General features: G+C 33.8%; 1 protein-coding gene across 2 annotated transcripts in view; it reads right to left on the minus strand.

Annotated features, from left to right (window-relative positions):
• NELL2 (neural EGFL like 2) overlaps positions 1–12,017 on the minus strand; it is a 286,177-nt gene that overhangs the window by 8,153 nt on the left and 266,007 nt on the right. For both annotated transcript variants that reach the window (XM_090273037.1, XM_090273036.1), the window contains exons 18-20: positions 8,343–8,536; positions 6,978–7,154; positions 4,664–4,888 (exon numbers count right to left, since the gene is read on the minus strand). In XM_090273037.1, coding sequence (XP_090129163.1) covers positions 4,664–4,888; positions 6,978–7,154; positions 8,343–8,536 — 596 coding nt within the window. The remainder of the gene's footprint in view (positions 1–4,663; positions 4,889–6,977; positions 7,155–8,342; positions 8,537–12,017) is intronic.

A 12,017-nucleotide genomic window follows, 5' to 3' on the forward strand; every position in this document is an offset into this window, starting at 1 on the left:
TTGTTATATTAACAATGGCTCAACTTTTTCTGGACAGACCTTATATAATGTATAATCATTTAAATATTTTCAAAGTCAATATACTTCTTTATTATTTATTTATTAATTAAAAATTTTATATTATTAATATATTAATTCATCTGTTATAAATTGTATTGATTATAGATATAAGTATATATAATGTGTGTACATACAATATGCATATATATATAGCCTACATCTAAATAACTGATATACATTTTACAAGCCCACTACTATAACTATTTTAATGACTACTTAAAATTCATTTTTATATTCTTTTATTTTCAATTTTCTTGCAATCAAAATGTATATGTAATGACAAATACTTTATCTTAATTTTTACTATAAGCATTGTTAGTACTTCACTAGCTAAATAACATAATCATATAATTATACAGAATACATAATTGTAATATAATATGACATATTATATCATACAGAGTTACTATAATTTATTTAACCATGTTTCTATTGGATATTTTGGTTTCTTCCTTGATTCTACATGAGAAATTATATTGAAGTGAATATTGTCATGCATATAGATTGTTGCGTATTTTAGATTATTTCTTTAGTTTGGATTCTCAAAACTGGGATTATAGGTCAAAGGATATTTGTATGGGAACTGGGAGGTGACAAGGATGTGCATATGTGGGCTGTTGACATGTATTTTTCAATGTCCCTAACAATGCATAAGAATTACAATTTCAGTACATCTCCATCAGCATTGAAAATTATTGTGAAATATTTCTTGTACTGTAGTATAGGAAAATAAAGATTCATTGTTTTAGTTTATATTTGTTTCAACAAAAGGTTGAAAGATTTCCTTTTTTTTAATAGCTGTGTTTTTTAATAAATTGTCCATTCATCTGTTGCTGATTTATTTATGGGTAAATACGTGTTTTCTTATTAATTTTTATGTATTGAAATACTTAACCTAATAAAGAAATCATACCTGCTGAAAATATTTTTCCAGTCTCCACTTTTGACTTTCTATGTTGTTAATTTTATTGATAGAAGCTCTAACTTTTCTTTGAGGTGTATTTTATCACTTCTAAGTTGGAAAAGGAATCTTCCTGATAGAATTTTGATAAATATTTAATCACATTTTGTTTTATTTATTTTAACATTTAATGATTTTTCACATAGGAAATTACTTTCCTTAAATTGTTTCCCAGTCATTCAAATATTTATAGAATATTCCTTTCTTTTTTTATTGATTTGCAAAACTCTCTTAACCATCTATTAAAGTCTTCATTAAAATGTTGCTCATTTATGGGATATTTGTTTCCATGGATAGCTCTAGTTACCCATTCTAATGTTAGTACAGAGGTTCACTTTCAAAACTTTAAGTTTGCTCTTTCAGATAGATGAAGGCAATATTTAGGAAGTTGGGAGCCTCATCCTTATAAAACTCTTAATTTTTTTTGTATCTCAATTATTTCATTATTATACCTAGATTCTTCCCAGGAGTTAAAAAGTATCCCCCTCCCCAGGTTTACATTTTCAAAGTGTCCTGCTTAGTGTTTATTTATCAAAGGAAATGACTCTCTAATTCCTCCTTTCTCCTTATTTCTCAACTACATACACTCTCCTTTGTTTGGAGCTCAAAGCATAATTGCCTGAAAGCACTCTGACCCATCAGAGGATGGGCATGTATTAGATTTAGGAAAGGCAACCTTAGTAATTCATTTTTGACTCAAGAGTTTAACTTCTGAGTGGAGGAAACACTTTTTTAACCTAAGCAAATTAAATTTGAAGACATCTTTCAAATGAGAAAGGAAAAATCTTACCCTATTCCATCCAGCTGACTCCTAATTCTTCAGATCGCCTGTCCAACGTCATCTCCTCAGAAAGTAACTGGTCTGTGTGCTGTATAGCCTCCTAGCACAGTGCCCCTTTTCTTGAGAGCACCCACCACAGTTTGTAATGTCTTTATCTGTTTCATGACTTAATTAATGTCTATTTATTCCACTACCAACAATAACAGTCAATATTTATTGAGTGTTTCCTCTGATTCCAGACACTGCATTCTTCACCTCTAGACCTGCCCTGTCCAAATAGAACATTGTGGGATAATAGAACCATTCTCTGTATGTGCTGTCTAATATGATAGCCACTCGCCATATGTGACTCATTAGCAGCTGAAATGTGGCTAGTTGACTGAGAAATTGAATTTTAATTTTATTTAGTTTTAATTAAGTTAAATAGCCACATGTGGTTACTGACTACTATATTGGACAGACAGCTAGGCAATAATTTCCAGGAATGATCATGTCTGTTTTTGCCTATCATTATACCCCTGTTACTAGCACTGTATCTCACACAATTTGTATTTATTGACTAAAATAATCACCTAGAGATGTAGGACAGAAAGGTAAAAATGGTGCCCACCTCCAATGCAATGCCTGGAGCCTGTTTTGCATAAATTTTATTTTTAAAATAACATAAAATAAACATAATAGAAATAACTATTTGGGATTGATTTGATAAAGTTGAACATATTCTTATAACTCACATTTAATAAGAAGAGAGAAGGAAAACAGCATCAAATTTGGATTGGCTATAAAGTTCGTTTAGTGTTTTCCATAAGATGGCTCTAGTAGTGCTTAACTTGTCTTTAACTTCATTTGAAACAATTTTGTTAGATTGCATTGTGATAGCTCTCATATCAGCATGCATTAAAAAAAATCAAAATTGGTGAATTTTTGTGCTGCCATCTTAATATTGAAGATGGAAGAAAATATACAACATTTTCGGTATATTATGCATTATTATTTCAAGAAAGGTAAAAAAGCAACTGAAATGCAAAAACAATCTGTATAGTGTATGGAGAAGGTGCTGTGAGTGATCAAACATGTCAAATGTGGTTTGCAAAGTTTCTTGGCACTATTGATATTTTGGCCAAATAATTCTTTGCTGCAGGGCTGTCTCAAGCATTGGTAGATATTTTGCAGCATCCCTGGCCTCTACCTAGAAGCCAATAGTGGCAGATATACTCAAAATATCCAAATCAATAAAGTTATTGGTGAAAATGAAAAATATGTCTTTTATTTTACAGAAAAAACTAAACAGACTTTTTGGCCAACCCAATAGTAACATCTGAGAATCACCACTTACCTGATAAAAAATTAATTTAATGCCAAAATACACTTTCTGGAATACATTCCTAACATGAGCCAAAAAATCATAGTAGCTGTTTAATGACAAGCTTATTCAGGCTCTTTACCCCAGAAAACACTCTAATGTTTTCCTGCTATTACTGTAACCCTTATTCTTATTGGAAGCATCTGTCTGAGACATATTTGCTGTGCTTTTCATTCCATTACCTAGCGTACGGTTTTGTTGTCACTGCTCAGAACAATAATCTAACAGATTAAGAGTGTAAGGGTACTCGATTCTATTTGGTAATTAAGTGTCAGAAAGTATTTTCCCATTGGTCATTAACGCTCAAGTTTCTAGATATGAACTGTTAAATGTACTCATATTAAATTTATATTAAAACAACACTGCACATATATTATTGGTAACATTTTTACTAGTAGTAACTTTCAAATCTGCCAATGTACTTTCAGAAAACAGTAGTAAATATTCACTCAAAAAAACTTTGCTTGATGGACAAATTGTATGATTGAAAGAGCTAGAAATTTGGGGTTGAAATAGATAATAGTACCTCGAGGCTTAAGGCATTTTATGTTGGCCTGTTACATCAAGCCACTTTGGTAAGAATCTGTACTAAGTGAATCTGCATTAAGTTGCTCTGTGGAAAATTAGTTTTAAATGAAAATACTCACTTAAAAATCCAGAGCAGTTGTACATATCTGGCTTTGCTATCTTGGGAAAAATTGGCCATCTTTGCTTTCTTGTTGTTAAATGTTCCAGATGTTTTACTTAGTTTTAATGTTCACTCCAAAATTGTGGCCATGAAGTACAATGACCTTAACATCAAATGTGTGTAAAAACAAAAACAAAGAAGAATGCTTCCGACTGTGTCACTACCTATGAACACTATGTCTGCATTATCTGTATTTTTGTTCTTATTGAAGAAGCACAATGCTCTCTAATAAGAGGGAAAATCTTTATAATGATTTTTGTCTGACTGCAGGACTAAAATACGGTAAATAACAGATTTTAAAATTTTCAGTTCAATGTAACTGATCACAATACACCAAGAAATATGCCCATTTTTGCCTTATTGATTTCCTTTTTGGAAAATATAATATATCTACTTCTTCAATACATCCTACAAACCTCATAAAAGGACCAGATAAAAATCAATAACATAATATTGTGTTCTATTATGAAAGGAGAAACAAAGTTTGGTGTCGTCCATATCTTTTAAATATGTGTACAGTTACATACTTTAGGGCAATTTAAGCAGGTTGTTTCTCTTCTGGTGATAGGAATAACTGATCATTTCAGTTTCTGATCATGAGCAGAGCGTCCTTCTTACTGCATGAGTACTGAAGAATGCACATGTCATTCAGCCTTGGCACTAACACCACTGATTACAGCTTCTCCCACCTCTCTATGAACAATAAATACGCAATAAAATGCTTCCCATTGGCCAGGTTAAGCACATAAAGATCTATGAGCCCTGGGAGCAGCTGGCCAAGTGCTCCCTCCCTGAATTTAATGCCTTTACCTTGCACTGGCACAGAGTACACTCGGTGCCATGTTTGATCCAAGAGGAGCCAGTGAAGCGAACCACATTCATCTCATCCAGGCAAGTTTTGGTGATGTCATTGCGAATGGTGTCAGCCTGGCAAGGGTCGGTGACACAGCGTGGGCAGCACGCACTTTCTGGGAGCACGCTGAACTCACATTCCACCTCTGGGCAAGGCAGGGGCCAGCAGTCAACTTCCCCTTGCTGTGAGGAAAGCAGATGTGCAAGGGCGCAGGGAGGGGAGGGGAAGGGAGGGCGAGGATGGCGACAAGAATGAGGGAGTGCGTTGTTTAGTGCACACGCAAGTGCTCCAACAGACATTTATACTCAGACTTTCTAAGCTGTGAATCTTGCAATCACAGTGATGAGATCTATGCTGCAGCTGAAGTTTTAACCAGCCCTCAACGATTAAACAAAAACAGTAAAACAAGAGCAAAAACCGTTGTCTTAAAAGAATCAAGTTAGCGTGCCCCTATCTTTCCTATGAAAAAGGGGAATTATTTACTATGGAAGAGGTTTTTAATTACCTTTTTGCTATGCAATTCTTTTTTGTTTTATTCTTTTGATATTTTCCCTTCTTATTTATTCCTTTCTATGCAAAAGAAACTTTTGTCCATCTATGAGAAAATAAACTGAAATACGAAAGGAATTTGACAATTTTTCTTTGTTCATTTATGTTTTTCAGTATAGGAACTTAGGGGTAAAAACAAAATTAGGAAACAGTTTCAGTCTTTTTTATTCCACATGGGAAAATTGTATGAATTGGTTCTTTCTAAAATGTAGTTCCTACCTGTTTCCGACTTTCTCCATAATTCTGAATCTCAGGGTTTGGGAGGTGAAGGCAGCCTTCAGCAAAGAAACTGACCTTGCTCTTTCAATTGATTTTTGGGTTGAAAGTACAAAAAGAAAGCAACAAAAAAAGCATTGCCTTAAAAATACCCTCACACAAACAGAAAGAAAACTAGCCATAACTTTAAAAGTAGTGTCAGTGAAACTTTCTTTTATAAAGACCCATAGACCAAATTTTCCTTTTTTCATTTACACCACTAGAAAGAAAGAAGAAATTTGGTAAATGGAAAAAACAAAACAAAACAAACAGACTAGTGTTTTCTTTATCAAATCTATACTTTATTTTTGACCTATAACTTCCAGGAAACTTTTCATAAGTATATACAGATACTCATTCTAACACTCTAATAAATATTTATTACATATCCATATTATATATAAAACTGGGTGCCCACCAGAACATTGATAGTAACAATTCTTAGAAGATAAAAAAAGTGTTTTGTTTTTTTTTAAGTTTGAGTATGACTAATAGAAATATATTAACAAATGTTCTACTTGGAAAAAATGATTTTTTTCATGAATGCCATTATTGTTTATGTAACAAATATTTAGTGATTGCTTAATATTGGGTTGGCCATAAGTCTGTATTTTTTTCCATAAAATAAAATATACATTTTTCATTTTCACCAATAATTTTATTGGTTAGGATATTTTGAGTATGTTGACTATTTCCCATATGGTATAACATTATTTGTTCTCAATTAATGTCTTGATTTGATCACTATCAACTACAACTGGTCTACTTAATCATGGAGCATCATCCAGTGAGAAATTTCCAGCATGAAACTTCACAACCCGCTTTTGATACATTCAATTAGTCACAGCACCATCTCCATATAATGCACAAATATTATTTTGGATTTCAATTGTGTTTTTATCTTTCTTGAAATAATAAACAAAATATGCTGAGAATGTTGCTTATTTTCTTTCATCTTCAATATTAAAATGGCTACACAAAAATTTACCAATTTTGAAAAGTTATTTTTTAAATACATGCTGATATGACCACTGTCACAATACAATCTAACAAAATTGCTTCGAATGAAGTTAAAGACAACTAAGCACTACTACAGCCATCTTACAGGAAAAAAACAAACAAACTTTTTGGCCAACTCAGTGTATGCCATTAGGTATCTGTTCTAGACGCTGGAGTCTACATAAGCCTATGCTGGATGAGGCTGAGGAAGCTGAGAACCTCTTATTTTGAGCTCCGGAGATACTCTTGGAAAGATACACAATGTGGTGCATCACATCTACCCCAGGATATCTTTCTCAGGTCTGAACCTCACAGCCACCATCTTGTCATCTTAACCATGCTCACTTTTTTGTAACTGCTGACACTAGAGCTAGGTACTGCATACTTGTGGATGGTGGAGGGCAAGGTTGCTTTTCTATTTAGATTCTGGGTCTAAATTCTTCCTGAACTTCATGAAGCCAAACTTACCAGGCAGCGGCACTGTTGGCAGTTCTGGACCCAGGTGTCACCACTGTTGTATAAGGTTTCCCCATTTTGATGGAGGCACTGACTGCTAAGCCTAGGGTCACATTCAGGGCAGCAAAAAAGATCAACTGTGGGATTCTCACAGTCACAGACCATCCGTCGACACATTACAAATCCATTCTGCATGAGAAGGAAGAAAAGCATTTACCAAAAGCCTCCATTTCTCAATATACTAATGTGTGTTTCTACTAATGTGTGTGTGTACATGCATATACACACATATAATATATATCATATTTACATATAATATGTATATAAAATTAATTTTAGATGTTGATTTAAAAGTTGAGAAAATTTGCACTGTTTATCCAATATAATTGACTTTCTTTAAAGTTTCATTTTGTAGCTAAGATACAAAAATTACCCAACCTGGAGAACTTCTGATTTCATTTCCACATACCACTTGACAAAAAGAAACTTCCCAGAAATGGCCTGAATAAAACGGTAAGCACTACATGGTCCTTATGTGTATATAAATGTGTTTGTGTGTATAAATATACATGTACTTGTTTACTAGGACAATAATTTGAATGCTAACTACATTTTGTTTTGTATGAGGGCATGAGTATTTGGTAGCTATTCAACAAGTCTTACTTATTACTAAGTTTATGGACTATTTTAAGCCTTATATTTTTGTTCAAACTTTTATCAATTTTTTTCATAATAATTGAACCCTTGGTGCATAGCACTATTCATTTAACTAAAATTTAAGTCTCTATTATCTGCTGGGCACATATAACAGAACACTTGTCTAAAACTGAAATGTAGCCCACATAGGTCTTTTTCACTCCTAGGCCATAGCACGTTCATTCTGGCTTCATGTATGCATTCATTCAAATGTGATAATGTGTCTATGAAAACAAGACCATAGTTAGCAACAAAATTTCATTAACAGGTGACAGATAAACACACTGTGGTATTTCCATACAATGAAATGCTACTCAACAATAAAAAGAAATGGGTTACTGATATATATGTATGTCATGAATATAAATGAATGCCGAAAACAATGCTGACAGAAAGAAACCAGACACAAAAGAGTATGTACTATAGGATTCCATGTATGTAAGGCTCTAGAAAAACAAATCTAATCTATAGTGACTGGAGATGGTGTTTTCTTGGGGCTGAGAGTATGGGACTAACTAAGAGAGGACAGAGGCAACAATTTGGGTAGGTGAAAATGTTCTATTAATTCTTATGGTGGTTAAATGGACATATGGATTTTTCTAAGTTCATTAAACTGGTCCCTTGAAATATATGCAAATTACACCTCAATAAAAATAATTGAAACTTTTTACTTATACTAACCTGACATGAGCACACAGAGCACCGGTCATTTTCCAGCACCCAAATCTGACCATTATGCTTAATTTTTCCATCATGGATGCAGTCCCCTGTGCAATTCTTTCCATGAGGACATCGGCAATCATATCCACCATCCAAGTTAAAACAAATGGTATCGTTGGTACAGCTGTGCCTGCCAGTCCCACACTCATCGATATCTACAGAAAAAACAAAAAACAAAAAAAACGGCCAATGTGCTTAGAATATGCTCAGTTTCAAACAACTGCAGTCAGGCAAGTTGTCTCCCGACACAAAGTATAAATTAATTTTCATCTTACTGGCATGCATTTCATAATAAATGCTGACTAAAGCAATGTTAATCATCTAGGGGTTTCACAGGAAAATATTGTCATGTTTGATCTCAGACACCAGATAACCTTGCTTATATTTTTTACTTTTATATCTCTGGAAATACCATTAGGCTTTATGAAGCATATATATTTTTTGAAAGCTAAGAATGGGAGTCAATTTATCAAACAAAAACAGTTTGGCAGTGGAAACTCTAAAAAGGCCTATGTTTTTTTATTGAGGAAATTATTGTCAATGTTAAAATAGTATGTGCAGAAAATCCTTTCTTAGTGTGAGATAAAATGTCATGGGAACCCTGAAGCATTTTATTCAATTTCAAGCCCTATTCTCACAGCCATGTCACCCACATGTAAGCTATTTTTAGTGTTCTGCTTAGGTGTTCTTCCCTCACAGTCTAGGAATTGCCACACTGTCCTAATACCCATAAAAGGGCAAGGTACCATCAGCAATTGCGATGTCTCTCACAAAGAATCCACCACTTCTTAACTTTTTCATTTCAGATTATCATTTCATCTCCTGCCTGACTTGACTGGCAACTGTCCATTCCTCACCTGACCTCACCCAGTCCATGGCAGCCACAGCCTAAAGCATTTGCATACAGATGAAAAGCAAATATCTTGACACAGATCAACTCCTAGGAGGAGACATGATTCATTTCATTTATCCTCATAATTTAAAGGTCAGAAGCAAAAATATATTTCAGGGATATTGTACGAGTGGCTGTAAGCAATCCCCCCCCTCCCCATTTCATCTGTTTTCTCTGAGTAGAAGTCAAGAAAGAAAGAATTAAATCATAACAGGAAAAGTGGGTTAGAAAGAAGACAGCATGTATAGCTTTTAAGTAGGAGAAATGTACATTGATTTTACTTCACAATTTTAAAAATAGTTTAGTAACTATTTTTCTTAAGTGGTCTGATTACAATAACATTAGAGATACAGACTAGTCAAGATTATAGTTTAGCTATATTTAAAATCTTAAGTACTTAAGTCCTGTCATATATGCTTTCCTGAAAATAAGCCATGTGATGTATTTCTCTCTATTTACCTTGTTTTTGTATTAGTTCCCATCTCAACAGAACCAATGAATTGAGTCAATAGATGAAAAGATTTTTATTAAAACTACAATAAGCTATATTAATAGCTTGATTTTCCAAGGATAATACTTCTTATAATTACAGACTATGATCAAAAGGAGAACTGTTAGCCAGTATCAGAATACTTTAAAATATTTTTATATTACACTGGTTTATATATATTATTTTCAGATCAAATAAAATTTTCTCTTGGTAATAGAAATAAAAATTTTAGAGTAGCTTTATAGTTGATCTAGTATTCAGAAAAATAAGGTCTATTTGATGAGTTGATCATCTCCTATTAAATACTCTTAAAATTAGGAATTATAGTATGCAGTAAAAAACATTAATCATAGTTATTCGGTCTCTTTGACCACAAGCCCTACGAAAACCTCTTATTACATAGTCTTTTAAATATATAGTATTAATGACATTATTCCATCAATGGCAATCAATACCTGGATTTTTACAATCTTTTCATTTAGCCTGACATTTAAAATACAATCTATGATATAAGGTAATGCATTTTTTCCCTTAAAGGCAGAGAGGGTTCTTGGATTTGCTGCAGAAGACAAAGAAGAGATGTCCAGGGACATCCATGTTCTTAAATAAATAACACTTACAATAAAAATAGAGTAAAATGTTGCTCACAACAATGGTTGACATGCACTTGTCAACCCCAAATAGCCTCTGCAATCTTGAGGAAGATGAACAAAGTAGGAGGAATCACAATGCCTGATATCAAACTATACTACAAAGCCACTGTAATCAAAACAGTCTGGTACTGGCATAAGAACAGACACATAGATCAGTGGAACAAAATAGAGAGCCCAGAAATAAACCCATGTTTCTATGGTCAATTAATATTTGGCAAAGGGGGCACAAGCATAAAATGGAGTAAAAATAGCCTCTCCAACAAATGGTGTTGGGAGAACTGGAATGGTACATGCAAAAAATTGAAACTAAACCACCAATTTACACCACACACCAGAACAAACTCAAAATGGATCAAAGACTTAAATATACATCACGACACTATAACAGCCGTAGAGGAAAACATAGGCAGTAAAATTTAAAATATCCCACACAACAATATTTTCATCGATATATCTCCTAGGTCAAGGGAAATAAGGAAAGAATAAACAAACAGGACTACATCAAACCAGAAAGTTTCTGCTCAGTGAGAGAAAACATCAGCAAGATGTAAAAGGAACCAACCATATGGGAAAACATATTTGCCAATGATACCGCAGACATTTGTTTGATCTCCAAAATATATAAAGAACAAATGTGACTCGACACCAGCAAGACAAACAATCCATTTAAAAAATGCGCTAAGGACCTGAACATACCCTTCTTCAAGGAGGACATAGAGAGGGCCCACAGGCATATGAAAGAATGCTCAACATCACTAGCCATCAGAGAGATACAAATAAAAACCACAATGAGATACCACTTCACACCAGTAAGAATGGCCATCATGAACAAATCAACAAACAACAAGTGCTGGTGAGGGTGTGGAGAAAAGGGAACCCTAGTGCACCGTTGGTGGGAATGCAGACTGGTGCAGTCACTATGGAAAACAGCGTGGAATTTCCTCAAAAAACTAAAAATGGAACTGCCTTTTGATCCAGCAATTCCACTGCTGAATTAACCTTAAGAATCCTGAAACATGAATTCTTTCTCAAGATTGCTGAGGCTATTCAGGGGTGATTTTTTGTTCCATATAAATTTTTAAAATATTTGTTCTAAATCTGTAAACTATGTCATTTATATTTTAATAGGGATTACATTGAACCTATAAATTGCTTTGAGTAGTATGGACATTTTAATGACATTAATTCCTCCAATCCATGAACACAGTATATGCTTCCATTTATTTGTATCTTCCTTAATTTTTTTCTTCAATATTCTGTAGTCTTACCCTTATGTTCATAGCAACGTTAGAAAGAGTCTAACTGCCCATCAGTAGATGAGTGGATCAAAAAAACTGTGGTACATTTACACAATGGAATACTACGCAGCAGGAAGAAAGAAGGAACTCCTACCTTACATTACAGCATGGAGGAAACTGGACAATATTATGCTAAATGAAATAAGCCAGGCGGGAAAAGACAAAGACTGTTATGATCTCACCTATAAGAGGAACCTAATGAATAAAACAAACAAATGAGCAAAATAGAACCAGAGGCACGGAAACAAGGAACAGACTGACAGTGACCAGAGGGGAGTGGGGAGGGGGATAAGGGGGGAAAGA

Source organism: Furipterus horrens, unplaced genomic scaffold (genome assembly GCF_987537825.1).
Source record: "Furipterus horrens unplaced genomic scaffold, mFurHor1.1.pri manual_scaffold_4, whole genome shotgun sequence".
Classification (NCBI taxonomy): Eukaryota; Metazoa; Chordata; class Mammalia; order Chiroptera; family Furipteridae; genus Furipterus; species Furipterus horrens.